The sequence below is a fragment of the Prunus mume genome, linkage group LG5 (assembly GCF_029339155.1).
Source record: "Prunus mume cultivar Tortuosa linkage group LG5, ASM2933915v1, whole genome shotgun sequence".
Lineage (NCBI taxonomy): Eukaryota > Viridiplantae > Streptophyta > Magnoliopsida > Rosales > Rosaceae > Prunus > Prunus mume.
In genome coordinates, this window is record NC_142702.1 from 30,113,504 (window position 1) to 30,141,136 (window position 27,633).

General features: G+C 38.0%; 5 protein-coding genes across 8 annotated transcripts; 3 read left to right on the forward strand and 2 right to left on the reverse strand.

Moving 5' to 3' along the window:
• Window positions 1–1,436: 1,436 nt before the first annotated feature.
• On the reverse strand, window positions 1,437–2,104 carry LOC103333536 (protein RESPONSE TO LOW SULFUR 3-like). Its single transcript, XM_008236387.3, has one exon. It carries the CDS (start codon window positions 2,042–2,044, stop codon window positions 1,718–1,720), a length of 327 nt encoding a protein of 108 aa, XP_008234609.1. The 5' UTR covers window positions 2,045–2,104; the 3' UTR covers window positions 1,437–1,717.
• A 2,354-nt stretch (window positions 2,105–4,458) lies between these two features.
• Window positions 4,459–8,244, forward strand: ATG13 (Autophagy-related protein 13). 4 transcript variants are annotated; one of them, XM_089052509.1, is made up of 5 exons: window positions 4,460–4,645; window positions 4,926–5,000; window positions 5,078–6,625; window positions 6,735–6,916; window positions 7,694–8,244. In XM_089052509.1, exons 3-5 carry the CDS (start codon window positions 5,258–5,260, stop codon window positions 8,004–8,006), a joined length of 1,863 nt encoding a protein of 620 aa, XP_088908635.1. In that variant the 5' UTR covers window positions 4,460–4,645; window positions 4,926–5,000; window positions 5,078–5,257; the 3' UTR covers window positions 8,007–8,244. The 4 variants fall into 4 exon arrangements, with proteins under 4 accessions (XP_008234608.2, XP_088908635.1, XP_088908637.1 ...); XM_089052511.1 differs by having other exon boundaries at window positions 4,931–5,000; XM_008236386.2 differs by having other exon boundaries at window positions 4,459–4,645; window positions 4,926–6,625.
• Window positions 8,245–8,634: 390 nt separating this feature from the next.
• Window positions 8,635–11,538, forward strand: LOC103333534 (Peptidase C78, ubiquitin fold modifier-specific peptidase 1/ 2). Its single transcript, XM_008236385.3, is given in 7 exon segments — window positions 8,635–8,809; window positions 8,957–9,036; window positions 9,039–9,067; window positions 9,325–10,190; window positions 10,284–10,395; window positions 10,510–10,605; window positions 10,687–11,538. Coding segments are annotated over 7 exon segments (1,434 nt in total). The 5' UTR covers window positions 8,635–8,642; the 3' UTR covers window positions 10,771–11,538.
• Window positions 11,486–16,368, reverse strand: LOC103333749 (ABC transporter B family member 19-like). Its single transcript, XM_089052507.1, has 10 exons — window positions 16,111–16,368; window positions 15,974–16,028; window positions 15,673–15,848; window positions 15,390–15,590; window positions 15,040–15,299; window positions 14,638–14,951; window positions 14,275–14,498; window positions 13,842–14,185; window positions 13,293–13,723; window positions 11,486–13,188 (listed from the first exon to the last, which is right to left on the reverse strand). The coding sequence occupies exons 1-10, from the start codon at window positions 16,366–16,368 to the stop codon at window positions 11,711–11,713; spliced, it is 3,741 nt and encodes a 1,246-aa protein (XP_088908633.1). The 3' UTR covers window positions 11,486–11,710.
• Window positions 16,369–17,680: 1,312 nt separating this feature from the next.
• Window positions 17,681–27,494, forward strand: LOC103333532 (cullin-associated and neddylation dissociated). Its single transcript, XM_008236384.2, has 29 exons — window positions 17,681–17,833; window positions 18,315–18,423; window positions 18,541–18,710; window positions 19,178–19,388; window positions 20,112–20,277; window positions 20,701–20,830; window positions 21,042–21,156; window positions 21,298–21,455; window positions 21,547–21,670; window positions 21,868–21,918; window positions 21,995–22,077; window positions 22,271–22,355; window positions 22,430–22,531; window positions 22,650–22,748; window positions 22,913–23,023; window positions 23,101–23,184; window positions 23,256–23,396; window positions 23,561–23,653; window positions 23,783–23,904; window positions 24,018–24,177; window positions 24,262–24,501; window positions 24,777–25,025; window positions 25,113–25,289; window positions 25,388–25,534; window positions 25,679–25,795; window positions 26,003–26,171; window positions 26,275–26,352; window positions 26,465–26,603; window positions 26,871–27,494. The coding sequence occupies exons 2-29, from the start codon at window positions 18,388–18,390 to the stop codon at window positions 26,965–26,967; spliced, it is 3,654 nt and encodes a 1,217-aa protein (XP_008234606.1). The 5' UTR covers window positions 17,681–17,833; window positions 18,315–18,387; the 3' UTR covers window positions 26,968–27,494.
• Window positions 27,495–27,633: the final 139 nt, after the last annotated feature.

Sequence of the window (27,633 nt, forward strand, 5' to 3'; positions counted from 1 at the left end):
AGAAAGGCAACCCAGTGATCAATTGCCAGATTTGTACCCGTACTTGTTATCTTGGATGCATGATGCAAGCGGACCTTACATTACATGTGTAATAAGTAGTATGCAGATACAGCAGAACATTACACATAGACTTTGGAATGGACAGATGTAGCTTCACATGGCACCCATTGTTCTTTGTAATCTTGCAGATGTGATTGCAGTGTAGCTTCACCTTCACGATGCCCTTGTCCTGTGGCCTTCCTTGGCGAATAGTACGAAGTTGGAAATTCACGTGAGGTGCCTAATTGCGGATAAATAATTCTTTGATGTGAACGTGACACCTCCGCGTTGTGTTATAAATTGAATTAAAATTTATTCATATTATAATGTGTATTTATTCATTAATACTATAAGTCCATAATAATTAATTAATTACGCGGTCCATCCATATTATAACTACTTATTAACGCTATGTGATGGTGTCATGTCACCGTGCCATCTCTCGTTGTATTTTTGCTATGCGTTTGCCTTAATGCCAGCCAGCCCTCGTCTTCGTCTTGTTGGCCTTTCATTTTCAGCAGTAATGCTAGTCCCCATGTGACGGACCGTTTGATCTTGGCAATAATGCAAGACCCCTTTGCTGTGAATTGTGAGAGCACGTCTCTATAGATTGCTTTTTTATTTGTCAAGCTTCTTCATTTGTCAAGCGCCTTGACGAAGGACCTAGACTCTATACCTTTTCTTTCTTCTTTTGCTTTCAAGTCTTCATATTTGAGATAAAATCAATAGATTTGATACTGCATTCTTCGGTTGCCATCTTCTTTCTCCAGGAGTCCAGTCACATTCACATCACTTTTTTTTATTTTTTAAAATGTCAAATTAAACTCGTGAGTTAGGCAAGAATTACGTAAGATTGTACTGTAGTGTTAACAAAAGACTAACTTCATATCCTAAGCAAGAGGGATCATAGAGAGATAGGTCGGAAAGGCTAGATAATCTGCCTAAAATCAACACGCTCAGAAAACTTCGAATTGACAATTTTTTCAATTCAAACACGTTGCGTGCAAGTTATAACCAACCAACCTGTTCCCGGGCGGAAGATAATTATTTGGAATAAAATAATTAATCACCAATTCCAGTAAAAAATATTTTGCATAAATTCCCTTAATACGAGTGGACCTTTCTTCCACTCATTCGTTGGGTGGAGCAAAGGTCACAACTTGTCCACAAAACAACTTTTCAGCATTCACACCATGATTGCACTTCAGTCTTCATTCAAATTAATTATTCACTAATCGGACACTATTTTGCTTATGCATTCATTTGACATCCACCTCCTCCAAGATTACAACTTTGGTGGCCGGACGGAAATTACAAACCCAAAAACAAGAATAGACTTTCAAGTATCGGAGAGGAAGTGGAACAGAACAAAGATGCAACTTTGTTGCTCAGAGAAATTAATCAGATCAAAGTAACAAACTTTATATTTATATTTGTTTTATTTTCTTGAAAGAGAAGATGGATCAAAATCAAATGATTCACATCATCAAACTACTTTATACACAACACACAATTACAACCAACAACTACAATGGACCAATCCCAACCCAAAAGCACTACAACAACAACAACAATAATAACAACCAAATTCCAATTTTTTTTTTTGTTCAACCAATAAAAAAGGAAGAAAAAAATCAAAGACGACGAAACGGTTAGTAACTGAGCTTCTTGTACGTTGTCATTTGGAAGCGAGTCCCAAAGGCTGCGTAACGGATGAAGCCTGGAGAAGGCGTTGGGCCTGAGAGAGCTGGTTCATGAGGGCCAGAATCCGAGCGTGATCTGTACGAGCCTGATCGACGGCCTCCGCTTCGAGCTCACCGAGCTGTGAGCAGAGCCGCTCCTCTGCCTCCTCTGCGACTCTGAGCCTCTCGCGGGCCTTCTGCAGCTCAGCCTTCATGCGCTCCTCTCTCTCCTGGCTCTTTCTCAGCTCTCTCTCCAGCTCCTCGTTCCTCTTTCTCAGCAGTTTCTCTTCTTCAACCTCCGGCACTTGCTTTGTTACCGCCATTTTTGTTTCTTTCTTTGGAATTGCCAGGCTTACAACAATGTGTTGTTGCAGAGTACGTTTGATGGTGGGGTTTATAAAGGCAAAAACTGTGTCCAGGTTCAATGTATCTGCCTTGCTTTCGAATTTGTGATTCTGCTTACGCCCTTGCGTCTGTCATTCAACTCGTTGGTCGGTATTTGATAACTTCTTTTCCCTTATTGTTTTTCACTTGGCATCTTCCTTCCATATCGTCATTACCCAACTAATCATGTCGCGCCTCGTTTAATTAGAGAGAACATTTTTCTCACTATTTTAACTCAAGTGTATTCTCATTATTATTCTCAACACTAAAAAACGTGTCTATAGGCATAACAATAGTTCCACATATACAAAACATATAGTCAACTAATGTTATGCCCATGTACAGACACGTGTGAAGTATTGAAAAGAATGTTAAAAATACATCTTAAATTAAAATAGTGCGTACAAATATTTTATTAATTATATTTTTTTTAACTTTCATCACCGTAATTAATTAGAAGATCGGGATGAGGCGACTTTTCATTTCTAGAAATAAATGGCTGATCTAATGCAGGCTGCGCGTTGTATTAAAAAATTCAAATATTCAGTTGGTTAATGTCGATATAGGTGACCAAATTCTCGTTGTTTTCACACATACGGCATTGTTATTGACCAATGACCCAATCAAGAAAAGATTTGAGCTTGTTTGGGTTGGTCTTTAATTAACCTAGGAGTAAATAAAAGGCAAATCAATAAAATCGAGAAAGCAAATGCCCGACAAGATGTGTGGTGGTACTAACAAAACAATACTATGTGAAATGGATCCTTGTAGTGGGTAATTATCGGACAAAGGATCGTGGCCAATCGAGGTCGCACAAGACGCACAAGTGGGTGGGCCGTCCAATCTCCTAAAGGTTGGGTCACACATTATAAAGTACATCAAGGACCATAACTTTTTTTTTTTATAATGGAGATTCGAATATGATATATTTTTTCTCAAATTAAGGTAATCTTTAATTACGGACTATAGATCAAATATAGCTCTAAAATAATGTAAAAATCATCTCCAGTTATGGAGAAAAAAAAAATTGGCAAAATTGGCTCTTTAACCTTCCAACCAAGTCAATTGTAGGCTAGCTTCCAAATTTTTTTTGTAGGCCCCAAGCATATGCTTTTTAAGAAGAGAAATTATAAAGTGTGGAAAATAGCGAAACATCTCGTGCAAATGTATATTCAATATCCAATATTAAAGGCACGCTAATGTCATCGATAACGTTTAGTCATATGACTGGAGATGGCTTAAGATATTTTTCCATTGAACTAGATTCCGTTGACAAAACCAATTTTTAAGCTAAAACAACTTTAGCAAATACAAACCATCTAAATAAACAAATGTTTCACAATAATCACCATCCCTATTTTTTGTTTCTCTTCTTAAATTATTTTAGACTCCCTTTGGATGGAGGGATTTGAAATAATAATAATTTAGATGTGACAACAAGATTAGCAACATAGATTGTAATAGTCTAAACAAATAATATTAATCTATGAATTTAGAATATCTCTCAATCCAAACGGAGCTTTAACGAATTCCATTACATTTATGACAACACAATGGATCGAAATACGATCTTAATTAGTAATCTAAAACATTAGATTTGGCATACTCTTTCGTTTTGCTTCTCTTGTCCTAAATTGTATGTGAACGTAAAATGAAAAACAAACTATAGTACCTGTTTCAAACGATGAACATTTTCTATTATCTCAACCGCGTGGCCCTGGAGGAGACTTGCTTGAAAATGAACTAGTGGACCCTGGTGAAATAGAGAGTGTAGAGTGGTGAGGCATGGATTGTGACATGGTGGTGGTGAGCACGCATTGCATTATATCATGATAATTAAATAAAATAATGGTGAATCGTGGGCTTGATTGGTGTGTCGGTAGGATGAGAATTCGTCATTCCAATGCAAATTTCTATTTATGGGATTTATTATTTGGACTAAAATTAATTACCATGCATTTGTCAACTCTTGCTTTTGGACAATCCATTGGCCCAACTTCCGTCCTCCCAAGAAAACTTCATAGAGATAGTCACAGTGGGCAACTACCAAATTTAAAGAAAAGAAAGAAGAAAAAGAAAAATATAATGGGCTTCACTATGAAAAGACGATAATGGACTGGGCTCAGTTTATAGATTTCAGGTGATGGCCTTAGGGTTCTTCTACACTCTTTTTGTTACCCATTCACATAAAAGAAAACCAAAACCCATTAGTTGCTAATGTCTTGTTTATTTTAGATTGCAAGAATTTTGTTTTTTTCTTTAAAAAAAAAAAAATAGATTTTAGTTTTAATAATAATAATAATAAATTGATCGTGCTTTTAAGTTTATCCCCACCGGCCAGTCTATTGCAATGACATAACTTAAAGCAAGGCAAATGATTGAGAGATTTTTTTATTCGAAGCAATTTGAAATGTTTACTTCAACAAACTGAGGAAGAGAAGACGCGCTGCGTGGGCTCTTTGTGCTCTACGCAACCCTTGACGTTGCTGTCTCTTGCATTGTAGAAGAAGAACATCAATCACCTTCGCTCTTTTCTTTCGGTAAGTTTTTCATTTGATATGCATGTTTTTTATATTATATTATTCTACTACGTTTCCAATATCATCCTGGGTTTTCTTTTTCAAGATCTCTGATTTTTCATGTCATCTGATTCATACTGCTATGATTGTTGCTAATTTCTCGATGTTCTTGGATCATCCGAAGACCCATATGCTTGATCCGTTACTTTCCGGTGCTCATGGGTGATTGAATGCTTTATATGTTCAATTTTTTATTTTCGTTTATATGGGTCATTTGATTTTGCTCAATCTCTTTATACAGAGTAGCTGCCTGGTTGCTTCTTGCATCATTATCTAGGTCAATTCTTGAATTTCTTACTTCACTGGCACTTATGAGGTACACATCTACGGTTCATAAAGCTTCCTTGAAGAGGGTATTTCTTTTTCTCTGCTTATGTCTCTTCGTTTAATCAGAGAATGCACTGGTACACATCAAACAGTTGTATAGTTAAATGCAAGTGCAAGACTTTATCAGAATTCGGGTTTGTTTAAGTGATTTGGGCAAGGAGTGGTTTTTGTGGTATCGATTGCTTCTGAGTAAAATGCTGTATAAGAGGGACTTGGAGTCTAGTTAGAGATTTAGTTTTAAGAATTATGGATTTTCAGAATAATTTTCAGCTCGAATCAGGGAAATTGGAACAGATAGTTTCCCAGTTTCTACTGAAGAGCTTGCATATTGTTTTGGACTCTAGGATCCCTTCTCTTCACCCACACGATCGCAGTGGTGACCTGTCATCCGTTCCTCAAGTGAGAAAGAGTGACAAGTGGTTCAACTTAATACTAGGGGACCGCCCTGCAGCTCGTGAAAATTTGAATTTCTGGCACAGAAATGTGATGGATCCGATGATAATTGACATAATACTTGTTCGTGGAGGGCCTAGTTCTTCTTCTGTTGACAATCTATATGTGAATTCTGTGGAGGGGACATCTGTTGAGACGATTATAGAGAGGTGGGTTGTCCAGTATGAAACTCCGCGGGTTGTGGCTCCCCAAACTGGTGACACTTCGGCCTCTTATAAGAAGACATACAAGAAGTCAATCATACTTTTACGTACTCTTTATTCATATATGAGGCTTCTTCCAGCTTATAGGATCTTTAGACAGCTAAGTACATCTAGTCAGACTTATAATTTTGATATTGTTTACAAGGTGTCTTCACTTAGAGATCCATTCTCAAGGGCAGAGGAGGAACTAATGGAGGAGTACAGTTTTGCTCCTGTAGAGGCTCATCCTGGCTGCCTTTCTTTATCCGTGACTTACCGTTCAACACTATCTGATTTCAATCTTGAGCCTGCAGCACCAATGCCACCAAGGATAATTACAGATTATGTTGGTAGTCCTGCCACTGACCCCCTGAGGTCTTTCCCCTCATCAGAGAAGGGTTCCTTTCCGCGAGGAGGAATACCACCGCCATATACTGTGCCACTTCAACGACCACACAGCTGGACAAGTGGCTTCTACAGGCCACCTCCTTTTATTCACAATAAACCCCTAGTCGGATCTCCACCTGCATATCGTGCACCTCCAATGTCACATGACGTTGGATCTCCTCCTATTGATACATTTGCTAACAGAGTTCAAAACTATAGACCTCTAGGTGGTCATCAGAGAAATATGAGTTATGATGAGTATCAGCTTTCACCTCCATTTTCGCCATCTCCATCCCCATCTCCCCCAACATACTTGTCCAGTGGAAATTTAAATCCTATGCAAACTCGAATTCGTTCAGGAACTGCCCCTGTTAGTATCCCTCTTCCAATGGGGAGCAGAAGCCCTAGATACCTGTCCCCCAATTTTTCTGATCCAAGTAGAAATTCTCTTCCTCCATTATCACTCAGAAGCACAAGGAATGACGCTTCCTCTCAAGAGTCTTCATCTGTAATCAGAGCATTTAGAAAATTAGAGGCTTCAAGGACCGGTGAGATGCACCCTGGAACATCAAATCATATGGTTGGTCAGAAGGTAGTCCCTGTTTTCTGGTTTAGCAGCTTTTTCGCGCCACATTTATAGTCTTGAAGTTAAACTGTTTGTTTCTTTCTTTCTAGTAAGACCATTTATTATTGTTTCATAGGTGATGAAAGACAGTAAAGATGATTCAGGGCGGTTCTCAGGATTGTTGTCTTCTAGTGGCTCACCACGTGTTGGATTTTCTAGAAGCTCCAGTAGATTATCTTTCCAGGATGATTTGGATGGTTTTGAGTTCTCATGTCCTTTCGACGTGGATGATGTTGATACATCAGATTCTCAAGTCAGGTACTTAAATTAATCTTTATGGTTAAAATCTATATACGCAGTCATGGCCCATTTTTGGCCTAAGGAAATTTGTATTTGAGTAATGGTATTATTTATATTGAAGTTGTTTCCTTCACAATTGCTGTGGCTACTTTTCTGGATGCATCTTTTTTCTGTTTCTCACTCTAACGGTTATTTGTTCCGGGCCTCTTGAATTGCTGAGTTTTATGACGGAGAAAAGTAGCAGCAAAAAACAGAACATGGTTGGATCTATTTCACAATACCTGAATCCCTGTGATACAAATATAAAAAACAATGCATTTTATTTGCATGATCATGATTACCCATCATGCTCTATCATTTTCCTGGTTCAGCTCGTGTAGGGATTCACTTTGGCTGCAAGAAATGCCACCAAAATCTGATATTGAAATGACAGTTGCTTTCCTAGTGCTGGCTCAATTGGAGATAAGCAACTGTCAAATTTTCAAAAGACAGTTGACTGGGTATTCTACCATTACTTGTATGCATCGAGAAGTTATGCATGCTTTTATATTACTTATTCAAAATATAAAACTAAGAATTCAAGTATATTGAAATGGATGAAACGGATAAGGTGTTTGCTATTTACGATGGGTTATTTACTATTTTGACTTGAATTGATATGCCATGCATTTGTTTTCTAGCCTTATCTAATGCACTTGATCTGAGGTTACATTTAGTATGTTGCTTGTTGCAAATATGCAAAGCTTACTTGCTTAGTATCTTACTTATGTTTCTCTATTCATGTTTTTGGTGCAGTCAAAATCTCGATGGCAGAAAAGCTTCTGAGTATACATCACAGTCATTGCCAATAGGCAGAAAATCACATGATGCTGCGGTTGGCGTTCTGGTTCAGATGCTGAGGACAGCTCCACCTCTGCGCCAAGATTCAAGTTGTTACTCATCCCAGTCTTTGAAACCTGAACACGAGGGAGGAGTTGCTACAGCTTCTGGTTTCTTTATGCCTCGGAAGACATCTGATGCGCTGGAGGAGCTCAGAAGTTATAAAGAAATGAAAGACCTTCTACTATCAAAGAGTGGAATGAGGGTGCTTGCTAAAGAAGAAGCATAATGATACTGCAGCTTTGGTCATTGGTGGGTTACTTGTATTTCTTGTGTTAGAGGGAAGCTTGAGCTCCCCAGTTAAAAAGATTGCTGTGTGTATAACTGGAGCAACTATTGCCACGCCGTGACAAGAACATGTATTTTCCTGTGAATGCCCTGAATGAAGGACTAACTGACTGTAAATATCATGACTGATAACTAGTTTACCATCATTAAAGCAGTTTACTGAATTTTATTGATCGTTACTCTCTCTCTCTCTCTCTCTCTCTCAATCTCTCAGAAAAACTTGGAATTTGCCACCTTGATAATGGAATAATCGCAGTTAATCACCTTTTATTTAAATAATGATTTTGAAAACTACTAAATTAAAATCAACATATATTCAAATTTCAATCTCCTACAGAACTGAACTTAACTTGAAAAAGGAGATGGGGAAGAAATGCTTAAACTAATAATAATTATTAATTTTTAAAATAAAAATAGAAAGAATTATCCCCAAAAAAAAATAAAAAATCATATAACATTATGGGCCATTATATTTGTAACAGACTGTAGCACACAGTCAGGCCCATTACAGCCCCGTCCCGAATCCGAAGTCCGATCCTTTTAGCAGAGTCGGGTTGGCTTGATCCGGGAAAGAAATATGAACGAACGCCCACGCAATTCAAATCAAACTAGGAGAGCTTACAATTTTCTTTCATTTGTTCTTCTTCTTCCCGCTGTTTGGCTCAATTCGGAGAAAATTTATGTCATGGATCTGTCGTCTTGCCCATTCTGTCATTTGGAAGTTCCATCCTCAGAACTTGAGTGGTATTATAATACGCAACTCGTACACACATAATATATAGCTGCATAAGTATTTGCAGCAAAGCAAAGAAAGTTAATCCTTTTTTATTTATTTAAAATTTCTGGATTGTGGTTATGTATGTGATTTGTAAATAAAATGAATTGTTGCAGGCATGCCAACAGTCACTTTGAGGTCGAGGATGAAGATGAACAACTAGCAGGGGACTTGGAATTTGCCCAACAACTTGCTCTTGCCCCTCTTCACCTCCATCATCATCCATGGTACTCTTTTACTTTCTCGTTTACTTTCTCTTCTTATGGCTTGCCCATTCAAATCATATATGAAAACAAAAGTTTCTTGGGTTTCTATAAGAAAGAAAGGATTTTTATTCGTTTTTCTCAGGGAAAAGAGAAACGTCTTTGTTAACAAATGGTTGGACAGCAACTTTGTTTTCTTCTTCTTCTTTAGTCTTCTTTTAAGTTGTAATCTGAAGCTCAGTCTTCCTAACTTCTTAGTTTCGAACTGGATACACCCGCAGAATAGTCAAGCAATCAGTGACCTGCCAATTTCTAACTGTGATGCACAAATTAGCATGGAGGAAAAAGTCTCTTGCTTGATTGCTTTACAGACTAGGACCACTTTCTACGAAATTGAACATGGCTTGATGGCCTTGATGAAAGACTGTTTGGAGTCAGAACGTGGAAATACAACCAGTATTGTGTCCGGTTATATTGATCATTTTCAGAGCATTCCATCTGAGGACGTTGGGTGGGGTTGTGGGTGGCGTAACATCCAAATGCTTAGCTCCCACTTGCTTATGCAAAGGCACGAAGCTCGGGAGGTTTTATTTGGTGGTTCGGGATTTGTTCCTGATATTCCATCTCTCCAAAGATGGCTTGAGATTGCTTGGGAAAAGGGATTTGATGAACTTGGCTCTGATCATTTTGCTAATAATATTTATGGCTCAAAAAAATGGATTGGAACTACTGAATGTGCTGCCCTTTTCCGTTCTTTTGGGCTTCGAGCAAGAGTAGTAGATTTTGGTCCCAAGGAACTTGAATCATTTTATCCTTTGCTTCCTGGTTCAAGTCTTGGGAAAGAAGTAAAGAGAATACATAATGGCGGAAAGAGGAAAGCAATTCAGGTTTGTGGCCCGATGGATGGGTATCTATTGGCAAGGAATCATGATGTTTCCCAAGCAAGTTCAAGTGGGGATGAAAAGTCTGGATGTTCTAGTATTCCTCTTGGTGACTCGTTGTGTAGCAAAAGTAATGAGAATTTGGGAAATAAGTTTACAAGGAATAGCAAGGGTCATCAGGTTCTCATTGATTGGATCTGGAACTACTTTTCTGATAAAAATTTTACCAAATCTGGCAATCGTCAGGTTGTTGTCAGTGACAAAACGTAAGTTTCTATCTCAGTTAGTAGCTATAGTACCAAGAGTGCACAATTTATTTTTATATTTTGTTCTAATTTGAAGAGAGGTTCTTTGAGCAGACCCTTGTACCTCCAACACGATGGACATTCGAGAACGGTTGTTGGGATTCAAGTCAAACATCAACATAATGGGATGCAGCAGCACAATCTCTTAATATTGGACCCTGGCCATGTAATGTTCCATCAATTCGTAGGAATCTGTGGTGCATCTTAGGTTTAACATCTGTATTTTGCAATTTATTATTGAATACAATTGTCTTTTCACTCTTGTGACACATAATTACAGAGAACAGCAGATCTGGAAAGATCGCTGAAACAGAAGGTCGGATGGCAGAAGTTCATCAAAAGAGGGGTTCACACACTGAAAAAGCCACAGTACCAGGTAATGATTATTTAAATATAACATTTGCCTTTGGTTTGACTACTCATTAGGATTGGAGTTGATGCAATAATTTTATCTCAGTTGTGTTATATTGATACTGGAATAGCAAATCAGGAGGAAGTGGAGTTACTCAAGACAATAGAAAGTGTTTTTCTGGAGTTCTAGAGGAACCTGTTGCACATTTGCGATCTGGATTCCAGTTCTTCTGAATATATATGAACAGAGGAACAAGTGGCTATATTAGTGTTCACGTATATGCAGTGAGTGTTGACAGGACAGGGAAAGATAAGATATGTTTGAAATTAACGCAGCCTAAAAGAGAATGATTTGATATTCACCGTGTTAAGGCTTGTCCCCCACCCTTAGAAAGACAATTTGATTTCTGAAGATATTCCGGCTGCAGTTTCTGTGTTGACCTCTTCTTTACAAATGATCCTGACTAATGATGGATTGATTTTGAGAAAATGTGTTACTGTTAGTGGATTTCATATGTGCAAGATGGCCAGAGAGTCAGGGATTCAGATCTTCTTACTCTTCAGATGCTAGGATGTTGTGATGTTTTACAAGCTCTTAATCTAGGCTATCTTGGTTGTCATTATGATCAATTTGAGTTGCTTTTTAGCTGCCTGGAAGATTTGGCAGGAGACACAGCATAAAAAGTGACTCCCTTATGCTTGCTTTCTGCGGTGTGCTTACTTTTGAGGGTGAGAAATAAAGCCTGCTGGAGCTCAAGGGAACACTCTTATATTCTTAGTTGATGTTGATGGAGCGAATGACTTCCTGTTAGTCTATTATTTTCTTAGGTTTTGTTGATTCCATCCATGAGTGTATTCTCTTGTATACATTGTATTTAGAGTCCATATGGCATCATCCGTTGAACTTGAGAACAAATTTATTCGTTTATCAATAAATAGGAATATATGTTGCAACTTCTGTGCTTCTCTATTCAACAATTCATTGTGTCATTAACCTCGTCCCGCCCCTTTTTAATACGAAATGGCTACAACAATATTACTTTAAGCTCCTAAAGAAAAATATATAGTCCTAAGGATTTTTTAAGTGCCCTTGCTGTATGCACATCTCCAAGGCAACTGAACGTATTATGTTACTCTTCTGCCAAGTTCTGTAGCTGATATAATCTTGAATAAACTCCCTCAGTTGCTGTTATCAGGGCTGAGTGGGAACCTATCTCCACAATCTTGCCTTTATCCATAACGATAATGGTATCTGAGTTTATTATTGTGGAAAGCCTATGTGCGACTGTAATTTGTGTGGTTTTTGACAGTATGCCTCCATTGTTTCTCAAATTTATCGCAGCCAGTGCACTCACAACAGATTTCTCAGATTCAGCATCAAGGGCACTTGTTGCTTCGTCCAGGAGCAAAATTGCAGGCCTCTTTAGCAGTGTTCTAGCTATGGCTATTCTTTGCTTTTGTCCTCCTGAAAGTTGACAGCCCTTCTCCCCAACAACCGTTTCATATCCGTCAGGCAAATTACTTATGAATTCATCTATGTTTGCTTCCTTAGACACCTCCACAATCTCAGTCTCAGAAGCCCCGTCGGTCCCGTAGCAGATATTTGCTTTGATTGAGGAGCTAAAAAGAAGAGGCTCTTGTTGAACTAACCCTATTTGTCTTCTCAACCATCTCAAGTTATATTCCCTTATCTCCTTTCTGTCAATGAGTATTCTTCCTTCCATAGGATCATAAAATCTGAGCAGAAGGGCCAATACAGAAGATTTCCCAGCTCCACTTGGGCCAACAAAGGCCACCTTTCTTCCAGCTTCAATTTGCAAACTGAGGTTGTTCAGGACAGTTACTTCTGGTCTTAAAGGGTAATTAAACTTGATATTTTGAAATTCGATGCTCCCTTTGATTCTGTCAAGATTTGAATCTTCTGGTATAGCTGGTTCTATTTCAGTTTTGCGGTCAAGGGTCTGGAATGCAGGAGTTAGCACACTGATGGCAGAGATGACAGTGGGAACCAGTGTCCATAATTCTGTGATTGAAGGTACTGTAAGAGAAAAAATCTGGTATGATCTTATGCTATTTTTAAAGCTTGCTTGATGTCTATCAACCAACACTGTTGTATACCACAATGCAACAGCATGTGCGATGTTCCATAAGCAAAGGGAAACACCCTGAATTATGCCGTACTTAATACTTTCTCTCCTGCACTTTCTCCTGGGGTTTTCCAGAGATATTTTGGCTTTTCTGAGTATATGATCTTCATGACAGAAGGATGCAACGGTTCTTATGTTGGTTGCAGACTCAGAAGCAAGAGTAACAAGTTCAGAATGTGCAGCAGCTGCGTCACCTGAAAATCCTTTAGCAGACTTGGCTTGAATCAGACCACCAATGAAGTGGCAAGGCATCACAGCCCAAGCTACCAAGCCCATTCTCCAGTTAACATACATGCTCACAATTGTTGCAATCAGTATGGAGGAGATGCACTGAACAATAACAGACATACGATCAGCAATGATGGTTTTAACCATTGAGGTGTCATTGATGATCCGTGAAGTAAGCGGACCAATGTTGTTCTCAGGTTTCTCAAACCATGCGATTTCATTGCGTAGTACACCTGCAAGATTATAATGGATGGGTGTTAATTTGTAGTTTTGTATTACCTTCTTGAAGCAGAATTTAAAATATGAGATGATTGTTACGGGCAGGACTGTATGATACCTGAATAGAGAGCTCGTCTCAGGTTTGTCATGGCCTTCTCTCCAACCATTCCAAAGATGTAATGTTGCACGGTGTGAGAGAATAATGAAAGAAATGCTATTAGAGAAAAGACAATTGAATAATGTTCGACCTCCCTCTTAGCATCGTTGTCGTAGTATGCTACTCCGATTGTTATAATGAAATACCCAAAGGTAGGCTTTGATATGCCAGAGAAAGCTGCTGCAAAGGAACCAAGAGCAATCTTTCCAAAGTCTCGCTTGTTCAAGTCAAACCAGATTCTGAAGAATATAGCTGCTTTTCTTCTTTCCTGTTCTTCATGCTTTGGAGACTCCTTAAGCTGGCTGTCAGGCTCCCTAGGTTCCCTGGCTTGTTCTATCTCTTTGGGCGAAATCTGTTGGGTGTTGGCAGGTTCTTGAGAGGAACTAGTGTCTCTGTTTTTCAGTCCACATTGTATAATGGTTAGTGAGGTTGTTATGATTTATTGCTATTACGTTACGTGTGTAAGCATTAAGCAAGGAAGATTTTCAAGTGTGAATTAATATTACTAACCTTGACTCATGAACGGGGTTGAGGTTCTGCATAGCAAACAAGTTATTGTAGAAGTTGCTGCTGTCAAGCAATTTACGATGCGTCCCTGTTTCTGTAACTTGGCCATTTTCAACAACAGCAATCATATCCGCATTAATGACAGTTGAGAGTCTGTGTGCGATCAAGATGACTGTCCTTCCCTGCATGGCCTTGTCAAGGGCGTCTTGAACCACCTTCTCTGACTCTGAATCAAGAGCACTTGTTGCCTCGTCAAGCAGAAGAATTGGAGGGTTTTTTAGAATGGCTCTAGCTATGGCGATTCTCTGCTTTTGTCCTCCTGATAACTGGACACCCCTTTGCCCTACCTGGACCCCCATGTCATCCAAAGTGCACAAGTTATCATCATAATGTCTTAATATACTGTTCTCTTAATGAGTTGAGCTGAGTTGCTGACCTCTGTTGAGTAGTCATCTGGAAGTTGGGATATAAAAGAGTGTGCATTTGCCATAACTGCTGCTTTCTGGATCTCTTCATCTTCTGCATCCATCTTACCAACTTTCATGTTGTCTTTGATGGTCCCTCCAAACAGTGATGGCTCTTGCGAAACTGCTCCTATGTTTTTCCTCAGGAACTTCAAATCAAGGTCCTTGACATTGTGGTTGTCAATCAAAATCTCCCCTGAATATCCATCCGTACATACATTTATCAATTTCATGTACCAATAAGAAGAACTCTGTGCAACAAGTAAACTCAAAGAAAAGCCTGCCTACTTAGTTGTGTGGTTAAGGAGTTGAAAATCAAGGAGGCAACAACAGACCTTTTGAGGGATCATAGAATCTTGCGACAAGGGAGATGATAGTACTCTTCCCACACCCACTGCTGCCCACAAAGGCTACTGTCTGTCCAGCTGGGATTGACAACGAAAATCCTTGAAGGATGGCTCTCTCCGGTCGGGACGGGTAGGAAAAGTGCACATCATGTATGTCAATGCTGCCATAAATCTCATTAAGTGTCTTCCCTTTTGAATCATAACTTATAACTGGCTCTCTGTTTAAGACTTTGAAAACCTCAGTTCCTGCAGCCTTTGCCTGATTGAAGATTTGCATGTCTGGTGCAGCATAAGTGAGTGATCTGAAATTCAATAGAAACCAATTAATTGAGGTTAATTATTGAACTGTCAATCATATATAGAAATTTGCTTGCTTGCTTCCTTGCTTACATAGCTCCAAAGAGAATGCTCATGACAGCAGCTATAATATCTCCACCGCTTGCCCTCGTGGCAGTGACTACAACAGCACCAACCCATATGATGAGAGCCCAAGAACCAAAAGACACAGATTGAAGCATTCCTGTTCCAACTCCCTTTATTAGAGCCTCTCCTTTGCTTAGCAAATACTGTTTTCCCATGCACTCTGAGAAAGACTTGATTGCAGACTTTTCTCCAACAAATGCATACACTGTTTTTATCTGAGATATTGTCTGTGATGATGATGCATACAGGGATCAGTTAGATAGTAATATGTATCTTTGTTGTTTGGCACTGGCAGGGTCTAGCTAGCGAGCTGTTACCTGTTCTACCATAGACGTAGCTTCTGACTGGTAAAGCATTCTTGCGGCGGAGATGGCGTTCATTTTCTTTGTGTAGGTGGCTCCAATTATAAGAATCAACGGGACAACCAAAAAGGTAAGCAGTGCCACTTCCCAACAGCATATGGCAGCAATCAAAATTCCAGAAAAGAAAGTTGCAAGGCATGACAGAAAATGACCCAACTGCATGCCGCATGCGAGTGATATTAATATTCATTAATATTAATTGTCATGACTCATGAGCAAGAGTAGCTAGGAATTAAACCTTCTCTCCAATTGCATCCTGTATGATACTCATGTGGTTGCTAATTCCAGTAATGATTTTGCCACTTGTTAAGTCTGTATCAAAAGCTCCAATCTCCTGGCGGAGCACTGCTCTTAGATATGCTAATCTTAGACGTGCCACTTGTCTTTCGCTTGAATACATCCAGCATCCAATTTCTGCAAAACTCCACTCCAAGCAAGCAGCAGGATATATAAGTAATTAATTAATACGATGATTAGAGGTTTATTATTATCTTACTAACATGGACATTCAATATTAGTTGGAAATGAAATATATATACCAAGTATTCCAGCTGGGAATGTGGCGAGGGCCATGTACCACACATATGGAATAACCTAATTTACAAACAACAACAAAGCTCGTGAGATGTGAAGCAAGCCTGCACGCTTTTTAAACTTAATTTACATACAGTACTACCTCGTTGAGGGATTTAACCATGGCAACAGTGTCATTGATGTTGTTCCCAAAGGCATCGAGAGCTTTGCCAAGCAACAGATATCCAACTGGAAAAGCCATACCATGCACAATGGAACCCAACGTCCCCAAAACCATCAGGCTCCAATCCAACGCGTCTGCATAGCTCAGCAGTTCATTAAATCCCAGAGTTTCGACTCTCGTCATCTCCTCCTTGGACTTCTCGTCCTCCATCATTTCTTTCTTCTCTCCGATCTGCATGACTACTTTTCCATCGCATGCAGCATGTACTTATACAGCATGCACTTATTTTATTAATTAAAAGAGTTGCTATCGCCTTTTAATTTAATATACAAAATTTATGAAAACAATACGCATATACAGATGCACCAAACGAATATCTCCGTATATACCTTGGCAAAATCAAGGGGAAAAAAAAAGGTCCTCCTGGAATGGTTTATTCTCTTGGCTGCATCTTGGTGTTCAAAATACATGCACAAGAATATGCATGGTGGCTGGCAAGAAGGCAGTGATTTGTATATAAGTTAAACCCTGCTTACCACCCAGAGCATTGTTTAATAGCCATTTCATTTTCAAATCCATTTGATTATGAGATACATACAGAGCAATTGAAATGATTTATTGGAATCTCTGGTGCTGAAACGGATCAAATTAAAGTGAAGGAAATCTGGATAAGTATCAGTACGTATGTCGATTAAGATAGTGATAATGATTTTAATAATAAAAATTTGTATTATTTTAATATATATATGAAAACTAGTAATATTCAGTGTCACTTAATTACATGCATATATATTCTTACGGAATATTGAATATTTTGAATGTTCCATCATTCTCAACTTTTTACTTTATATATATAGAGATAATGTTTATCTTTACTGTAAAAAGTTATTTCGAGACCACCACTCCTTTTTTCCCCTTTTCGGTTTCGTTTGTTTTTTCTGAAAGCGCATCTTCCAATTATACTAAGAGATTTGGGCCGTGCGATTAAATTTCACAATGGACCAAGCCCAGCACATCAAACAAACAATAATGGGCTCAATCACTTTATTGCAATTTGGATTCCTCATGGGCATTATCGTTAGACCAAATAGAGAAATACTAAAGCAACTTGGATTTTCAGTTTTCAGTTGATAATCAATGTTTAGTTCAAAATTTGGATGGTCTCTCAAGTTCTCAACCCTTAACTCAATTGCTAATTTCTTACTTTACACTTAACTTAGTCCACCTTCCTTCAAATTTCGAGTTACACTAAAATTTGAAAGAGATATATACGTATTAAGTTACACTTGTATATCTTTCAAATAATACATGAAGTCGTCATATTTGACATAATTCAATGTAACTATTTTTAACAAAATTGGATGGTAAATAATGACAGTTATTTGTGAAGTAAAACGTGGAGAATGATATTTGAAGAAGAAAAAAAAAATGCCATGACCAATTTGACAGATGTAAAGAAATAAAAAGAAAGAAAAATAAAAATGTTTAGCTGGGCGCGTGGTTTGGAAAGGTGGAGGGATGATATTGCGGATCTTGGGATACAATACAAGTCGAGTGCTTTGATTGTCCACGTATATAAAAAGGTGTTCCTAACACTCTCTCCACCATGCCCTACGCTAAATGAACTCCGAACAAAACCAACCCTCCACTGTGACTCACTGAGAGCTCGTCGCCGGTCGTTGCCGGTCGTCGCAAACCGCCGGTTAGCTTCTCTCTCTTCTTATACTTTTCTTTTCACCGATTCAACTTTTTTTCATCTTCCCCCTTTTGCTCATCCGCTCTCTATTTAATTTATTCTTCTCGTTTTTTTCCTTCTTTCACCATTTATTTTTGATAGACTTTTTGGGAGGCTTTCTGCCAAATGCGTCTGATGGTATATCTGAATGCATTGAAGTTTGCTATACATTGTTACCCCATACAATCTATATATATTTTATAGCTTTGCATATCGCTAGCTTTTAGTTTGACAATGTCGCTAGGGTTAGTTTTCCGATTTTGTGTAATTGGTGTTTTTCGTAGTTATAAACTTGTTGCTATTATTGATTAGGCCGCTGGAGTTTCCTTTTCGTGTTGGGTTAAATAATATGGTAGTTTATTTTTCTTTTATGTCCATGTAGTATGTGTACTGGGTTTCATAAACTCTGATTATCTAATACTTGAATTTTCTTTTTATTTCTTGTCAGATTTGATATAGGCGAGCATAACATTTTTTCTTGAGTTCGCTGCGCACAGTACCCTTCATATAGTATCGCCAAGATGGCGAACCTAGCAATGACCGGTATACTGGAAAAGGTGTGATCCTCTTAGGTGTTTTCTGGCTAAAGGAAGATGAATGTGTGTTTACTGGTTGCGTCTTTCAGCTGTGCTGCATGTGTGATGCATTTTGACTTGTTCGAGTTTGTTTTTCAGATGACCGGCAAAGATAAGGATTTCAGATATATGGCAACATCTGATTTGTTGAGCGAATTAAACAAAGAAAATTTTAAAGCTGATGGTGATCTAGAGATAAAGTTGTCAAATATTATAATTCAGCAACTTGATGATGTTGCGGGTGATGTATCTGGATTGGCTGTGAAATGGTATGGAATATGTATCTGGTTTAATTCTATTCAGCATTCATTATTGTGGTTGTAGTTGTACAAATATTCTGGCCAGTGTTCTGGGTGATTGCTATGTAACTCTTGTTGAATTGTAATGAAAAAGCATAAAAACTCATAATGCTTTGGTACTTCTTTTCATGTAAAGTAACCTTGTATAAGTTTCTAGACATATTGACACAGATCGTAGGTAAATTAGTAGAATGTTATGGAAGTCTCCCAGCACATTTCAGGCATTGGTGATTTCAAGTACCATGTCCCTGAAATTTGAAGTGGTTTACAAATCAAAAATAGGCATGACATGCTGTCGATGCCTTATGTTCTCTCGGTGTATCAATGTTAAAATGAGTGGAAAAATAGAAAAAGTTATGTGATACAGATGCTACAGTAGCAAATTTATACAACTTTTAGTTTGATTATTTATTTGTTGTTTTTATGTCATACCACAGTCTTGCTCCATTAGTCAAGAAGGTCAGCGAGCAACGAGTTGTGGAGATGACAAATAAACTTTGTGAGAAATTGCTAAAGGAGAAGGATCAGCATCGTGACATTGCAAGCATAGCTTTGAAGACTATTATTGCTGAAATTTCTACTCAATCTCTTGCACAGTCTATTCTTCTGTCTATTTTGCCACAGTTGATTAATGGAATTACTGGCCCAGTGAGTTAGTAACTCTTATCTTTTGTCACTTTATTATAGACTTTTTTTCCCTCTTTCGGTCAAGGCTCCATTTATCATTTAATAAGATATGTTGGATGCTACTAACTTGGAGATGAAGCACCTAACAAGATTGATGATTTGCATATGTAGTCTAGAAAATTATATCCATGATGGCCGTAGAGATGCTTCTAATTTGTAAATTATCACACTTTGGAAAGTACTAAGGCTATATAAACATTGAAAAGGCTTTAGAAATTACAAATTTACGAGCACAAAGAACTGATGTGCATAAGTTGGTTTTGTTTTTGTTCCACGTGGACATTTGTGCTTTTGCGTTTTGTATTTGTTTCAATTTTGTTTGATGCTTAAACCAACTTGATTTTGAAGGAAAACTGGTTTATAGGCCATGTTTATAAAGGACTGGAGCACAATAATTAAAATTAGTGAAAATGAGTGATTCATGTCCCTTGGTTGAATGGATCAGTGACTCTCTCCTTCTCCATTGATTCTTGAGTTTTAGAATCAAATCGAGGGCTTATTAACTAGTGGTTAAATTCAACAAAAAAACTGGAGATTAGTCAGAATCAATTTATATTATCTTTCATTTCCTCTGGTATCATCTGTTTTTCCATCTAATTCATTCATTTATTCCATTGCATTGCTATTTCTAGATGCTAACTTTTGGTTTTTCTTGCTAATCTTTTGTACTCTAATTTATCCCAGGGAATGAGCCAAGAGATAAAATGTGAAAGTCTTGATATCTTATGTGATGTTCTTCATAAGTTTGGCAATCTAATGGCAACCGACCATGAGCTGCTATTAGGTGCTCTCTTGTCTCAGTTGAGTTCCACTCAAGCCAGTGTCAGGAAGAAAACTGTGTCATGCATCGGTAAGATTACTGGATTCCTTGCAGTGACTTTTGCTTACCTCAAACATGTATTAGTTTTTTTTCGAAGATCTGAAGGCCGTTTGGATTGACTGTTGCCACTCACATTTAGTCCGTTTAAAAATAAAAAAAAAATTACTATTTTGGGTTTTTGTTTACCATTCAGAACTAAGGGTTCTGGTTTGGGTTCTTAGTGATGTAATTATTTCTGAATTCTAATTGTTTCTGAGGCTTGTGACTAACCAAATTTTATGAAGAAATATGCATAAATTACCATGTACGTAGAAACCTGTTTGATTTGGTTCTAGCATACTACTATTGTTCATACTTGTGGAAATTGGTATTGAGAAATTAGATGTAGATTTTCCTTGTTTTGTTTCGTAAATTGAATGGTAGATTGAACTTGACAAATTGTTTTGCCTTTAGCTTCTCTTGCTTCGAGCTTGTCAGATGATTTGTTAGCAAAGGCAACAGTTGAAGTTGTTCAGAACTTGAGAAATAAAAGCTCAAAATCAGAAATGACTCGTACAAATATTCAGATGATTGGTGCTTTAAGGTGAGCTTTATGGTTTGCATTCTTTTGCTGATTTGCTTGACTTTCAAGTGGGGCGCATACATGGGCAAAAAAGAGTGGAACGCATGATTTCACTGTCAATGTAGTTCCCACGGATTACAAGTATCTGACTTTAGTCTTAGATACCGTGTAATGCGCTTATGGTCTAGAGATAACTTACTTTTGGTAACTAGTTTGATATTATGGTGTGCAGTCGTGCTGTTGGATATCGTTTTGGACCTCATCTTTCTGACACTGTCCCAGTGCTAATTAATTACTGCACAAGTGCATCAGAGAATGATGAGGAGCTTCGTGAATACAGCTTGCAGGTACTGTTTGTATGATTTTCTTTGTTGTGTTGGTATTTTTCATTAGATTTCAAGGATTATGTGAAAGGTTTGTTATGTCTAAACCAATTATTTTTAACATATATATTGGTTTTGTTCATATATGCTTTATTTTGACTGCAGGCATTAGAAAGTTTTCTGCTTAGGTGCCCCAGGGATATTTCTTCCTATTGTGATGAAATTCTTCATCTTAATTTGGAATATCTAAGTTATGACCCAAACTTCACTGATAACATGGAGGAGGATACTGATGACGAAACTCACGAGGAGGAAGAAGATGAGTATGTTTTCAATCTGTTTGAGGTTATGTTTGATTCAGAATCACATGTACACTATATGATTTCTAAACATGCTGGCTTTATTATGTTGTAGTGAGAGTGCGACTGAATATACGGATGATGAAGATGTAAGCTGGAAAGTCCGAAGAGCAGCAGCTAAATGCTTAGCAGCATTAATCGTTTCCCGTCCTGAGATGCTTTCAAAGCTGTATGAGGAGGTATCTTTGCAATTTTCTTGAAACTTCTCATTATGTTTTTGTATGCTCTCTTGTGTTTTTGATAAATTTGTAACATTATGATTTTGCATTTTACTTGGTATGGACCTCTTGTCGACTTGAAATGTGATGTTTAATTTCCTTCAAATTCTCAGATAGTCCTTCAATGAAATCATTAAACACTTTCTGCTTTTCCGCAGGCTTGTCCAAAATTAATTGACAGGTTTAAAGAGAGGGAGGAAAATGTCAAGGTAAACCAGAATGAATGTCAGTGGATCTTCTCATTAAGCTTCACGGGATTAATTATCTGATATTATTTTGTTGCAGATGGATGTTTTCAATACATTCATTGAACTGTTGCAGCAGACTGGAAATGTTACAAAAGGACAGATTGAGATAAATGAACAGAGGTAACTTAGTTGTAAACTTGTAATGTTATCTGAGTGTCAAAGAACGTGCAGTTTGTTTTCTCTTTTGCCTCTTATCTAGCATTTGCTCGGTTGAGTGTGGTTTTTTAAATCTTAGATTCTTAACTAGGGAATTGAACTTGTCCTAGTTCTGAATTATTAGATGCCTTTGCTAAATTATTGGCATGTTTTGCAGTCCAAGATGGTTATTGAAGCAAGAAGTGCCAAAGATTGTCAGATCTATAAATAGGCAGCTACGTGAGAAATCTATTAAGACAAAGGTAGGATTTTTTAAGTGTCTTTTGGATTGTCCGTTGTGGGAATGTTATAAACTATAACATTTATCTATTTTCAGGTTGGCACATTTTCTGTTTTGAAAGAGCTTGTGGTGGTCTTGCCAGATTGCCTGGCTGATCACATTGGTTCACTCATTCCAGGAATTGAAAAGGCATTAAGTGTAAGTAAAATTATCTCAAATTGGAAGTGTATTTTGGACTAATAATTTTTTTTTTCTTTTTCTGATGCCGACATTTGTTCCCTTTCCTTTTTTGGGGGTTCCTTGTAATTTTTTCTAGGATAAGTCTTCTACCTCCAATTTGAAGATTGAAGCTCTTATATTTGCACGATTGGTGCTGGCTTCACATTCTCCTCCTGTTTTCCATCCTTATATCGAGGTAAGTGCAGTAACTCGTACGAATATGCTATGTTATGAATACGCTGATATGATATCGAGAAATAGACCATAAGTTTTTTTTTTTTTTAAATTTTTTAAATGAAGTAGACCACAAGTTGCATTCGGTGTGGGGACATTATAAAATATAAACTCATATTCTTGCAGGCTCTTTCTAGTCCTGTTTTATCTGCTGTGGGAGAGCGTTATTACAAAGTCACAGCTGAGGCATTAAGGGTGTGTGGGGAACTTGTCCGTGTCGTTCGCCCGAATATTGAGGTAAATTAGTTGGCACTCTTAGTCTTGTGGTCCAATTAAACCATTCTCTACTTATATGATTTGGTTTTTCCATGTAGGGGGATGGTTTTGATTTCAAACCTTATGTTCATCCAATATATAATGCCATAATGTCACGCTTGACAAACCAAGATCAAGATCAGGTAAATTTTACTTTATATGTACTTCTTAATTGTTTTTGTCTGTATTGTGGCTCATACCTCTTCTTATGCAGGAGGTAAAGGAATGTGCTATATCTTGCATGGGTCTAGTTGTGTCAACATTTGGTGACAACCTTGATGTTGAACTACCTGTATGCCTTCCTGTACTGGTCGATCGGATGGGAAACGAGATCACTCGACTTACAGCTGTGAAGGTAATTTTTTTTGCTCACTTTTGTGACTGGCTGTGACTGTACATTTGCCATCTGTATGCTGATGTCTATTTTTTGGCCTTTCTTTTCTGAAGATATACATTTGGGACTCTGTATTATTATGTACATGTGTTAAGTTTTTAAGACCTTAAGTGTTTTGCAACCAGGCATTTGCTGTCATTGCTGCTTCTCCACTGAAAATAGATCTATCATGTGTGTTGGAGCAAGTGATTGCAGAGTTGACTGCATTCTTAAGGAAGGTATGGAAATTTACTTAATTTGTTGTTGAATTCATAATCTGTTACAAAATGTTTTATGAGATTTTTTCTTAGAATCACTTGAAGACCTATGAAATTAATCTTAATATTCTTTGCCTTTGTGGAAATCAGGCTAATCGGCCTCTAAGACAGGCAACATTGGGGACCCTGAATTCCCTAATTGTTGCTTATGGAGATAAAATTGGCTCATCTGCTTATGAAGTTATTATTGTAGAACTTGCCACACTGATAAGGTTTCTCTTGCTACTTCCACCAATTTTATTTTGTTCTTTTCAAATTTTTGTGTGATTGGTGGCTGGGTGGTTTAGTTTCTGAACCCTAGTGTCTATCTAATACCCATTTCCAGTGATTCGGACTTGCATATGACGGCCCTCGCCCTGGAACTCTGCTGCACCTTGATGGCAGACAGGTCAAGCCCGGTTGTTGGTTTGGCTGTTAGAAACAAAGTTCTTCCGCAAGCACTAACGTTAATTAAGAGCTCATTGCTGCAGGGGCAAGCCCTTTTGGTAATTTTATCTATCTAACTGGTGTTTTGTCTTGATCTAGAAACTTTGCACATGTTTGAGAACATTCTTTGTTGGATATTGCAGGCTTTGCAAAACTTTTTTGCTTCCTTGGTGTATTCTGCAAACACAAGTTTTGATACCTTACTAGACTCTCTGCTATCAAGTGCTAAACCATCTCCCCAGTCAGGTGGGGTTGCAAAACAGGCTTTGTATTCAATAGCTCAATGTGTGGCTGTCCTTTGCCTTGCTGCTGGTGATCAGCAATGTTCATCTACCGTGAACATGCTAACTGAAATTCTCAAAGATGACAGCAGTACAAATTCAGTAAGTCCCCCTCCCAAAAGAAAACAACTCGATTAGGGTTATCTTCACTGATGACAGTGTTTTGGTTTTTGTAAGCAAATAGGGATAGGCTATTTAACTGTTCACGATTTATTATTATTTGGTAATCTTAAAAAATGAAGGCAATTTGGTGGTAGGCAAACTCTCGTTATAAATTTGGGGTAGATTGATTGAATCTAGTTGATTTATAGTTTTTTATTTATTATTTTATAACTTTTATTTGGGCCCAGTATAATTGCTTTCTTCATATGATATAGGCTAAGCAGCACCTTGCTTTGCTGTGTCTTGGGGAGATTGGAAGGAGGAAAGATCTAAGCTCCCATGACCATATAGAGAATATTGTCATTGAGTCCTTTCAATCTCCTTTTGAAGAGATTAAATCTGCAGCCTCCTACGCTCTTGGCAATATTGCTGTTGGTAACCTGCTCAAGTATTTGCCTTTTATTTTGGACCAGATTGACAATCAACAGAAAAAACAGTATCTCTTGCTTCATTCTCTGAAGGAGGTGCATTCTTCTGAACTTTAAGAGCCTGATTTTGTTTCCTGAAATGTTTTGTCTGTTGAGTTTAAGTTTATTTCAACCATTTTTCAGGTCATAGTAAGGCAGTCTGTAGATAAAGCAGAGTTTCAGGATTCGAGTGTTGAGAAGATACTTAATTTACTTTTTAATCACTGTGAAAGTGAGGAAGAGGGTGTTCGCAATGTAGTAGCTGAGTGTCTGGGTAAAATTGCACTTATTGAACCTGCAAAACTTGTTCCTGCACTTAAGGTATCTGGTCAAATGACCCTGTGCCTTCTCCATAAGATTATGAGTAAAGAGTATTTGATGGGTTGCATATCTGTGTTTCTAATCCTAATTCCCTACAGGTGCGAACAACCAGCCCAGCTGCTTTCACAAGAGCTACTGTTGTCATTGCAGTTAAATATTCAGTAGTTGAGAGACCAGAGAAGATAGATGAGATTTTATATCCTGAAATCTCATCATTCCTGATGCTTATTAGGGATGATGACCGGGTAAGTCTCAGATTTCTAGTGCTTGATAAACTAAGTGTTTTGCCATCTTTTTGTTCCCCCCCCCGATTGTTTCTCTTTTCAATATTGTTTTATGTTCTAGGTTTGTTGACTTTGTGGTGACTGATTTGCTATGACTCCATGCAGCATGTTAGGCGTGCGGCTGTGTTGGCTTTAAGTACATTTGCCCACAATAAGCCAAACCTGATTAAGGGGCTTCTTCCAGAGCTGTTGCCACTTCTTTATGACCAAACTGTCATCAAGGTTGGTTGAGTGTTTTGAAGTTTATCTCTATGTTATGCAGTTGATGTATGTATGATATAGAGTGCCTTTACAGAAGATAGGACATTCATGGTATTAATACTGCTGTGCTCCATGTTTAAAGCAACACCACCTTCTGTCATTCGTTAATTTGTTTCCTGTGTTAGTCTTGAGTTGTTATCTTATTTAACGTGAAAATTCTGGGTGCAGAAAGAATTGATCCGGACAGTTGATCTTGGTCCTTTTAAGCACATTGTGGATGATGGGCTTGAGTTAAGGAAGGCTGCATTTGAATGTGTGGACACATTGCTGGACAGTTGTCTTGATCAAGTGAACCCTTCATCTTTTATTGTTCCTTATCTTAGATCTGGTTTGGACGGTGAGTTTAGTTTTGGTTTATTCAAATTTGAAGATGTATGGTTAACATGTGGTGCTTGTTAAATTTATTACCTTCCTAACTGAATTGGATTTTGCTTTTCCAGATCATTATGATGTTAAGATGCCTTGCCATCTTATACTCTCAAAGCTTGCGGACAAGTGTCCATCTGCTGTTCTGGCAGGTCAGTTAATTTACTGATCTCTCCTCCACCCCCACTCCCTCCCTCCCTCCCCCCTCCCCAACCCAAAAAAAAAAAAAATTTATTATGTAATGTAAAATTTTCTGTCCTTCAGTGCTGGACTCACTGGTGGATCCTCTCCAAAAAACTATTAACTTTAAGCCAAAGCAAGATGCTGTCAAGCAAGAAGTAGATCGCAATGAAGATATGATTCGCAGTGCTCTTAGAGCAATTGCATCCTTGCATCGTATAAGGTTTCACCCTTTGCCTTTTTATTTATGACCTGATGTAGGTTCTGCATGAAATTCTTGTGTGCATTTGTTCGTCCTCTATAGACTGGAGTGATTAAGTAAAGCAGAAATAACTGTGGTCCTTGGCTAGGTGGTAAAGAGGTTGGATTGAGTTGGGTCTTTGGATTTAATCAGACCTTTTCCCCAGTATTTTGCTTTCCTCTGCGTGCATGTGTTTGTTTTGACATTGATGAATCTTCTACTGCTTTGTTATATTTGTTTATCCTGCAGTGGTGGAGATTGCAGCCTTAAGTTCAAGAACCTTATGAATGAAATCTCAAAATCTCCAACACTCTCGGACAAGTATTATTCCATCCGAAATGAATGATAGACCTGTTGTAACTCGCCCGTCTTGCTGTCATGTCAAGGTCATACGCAGTGAACAAGAAAGATTGTATCATTATTTTGACGTGTGCGGGCTAAAGCTTTTCTGCGGCAGATTACAAGATAGAAAGGTTGTAGCCCCCCATCCATAAATACGTGTTGTAAGGTGGGATAGGAAGTTGAAAATGTGAAGTTTATAATTCAAAGCTGCATGCTGCATGAACACATGTTCTTATCGTGGGAACACCAGTTATGGTGTCTTTCTTGTATAGGTTCAAGTCATTGCGTCGTTTTTGCCATTGCAACCAACCATCATTTGGTTTGGTTACATGATGATGTCACGACCAGCAAACAAGTTTACTACTACAGAAACGCATGTATTGCTGAACAGAACAGATATAGGGTGTGGAATCAACGAGATTTTTGTCATTGAATGTTTTATTTTTGAATTTGTCTCATTAAGTCATCCATTATATACGTACAGTTGAAGATAATTTTTTAATTTGTAAATCTTTCTCTTATTTTCTTTAATCAGGTTGTACATTTGGCCTTGGTATGCAATTTTTGCAGGCTTGAGTGAAAATTCTTTCCCCAATGGGAGAGATGTTTGCAATTTGACTTCCAGTGAAAACATATCACATTAACACCGTAATTCGAAAATTCTAAAAAT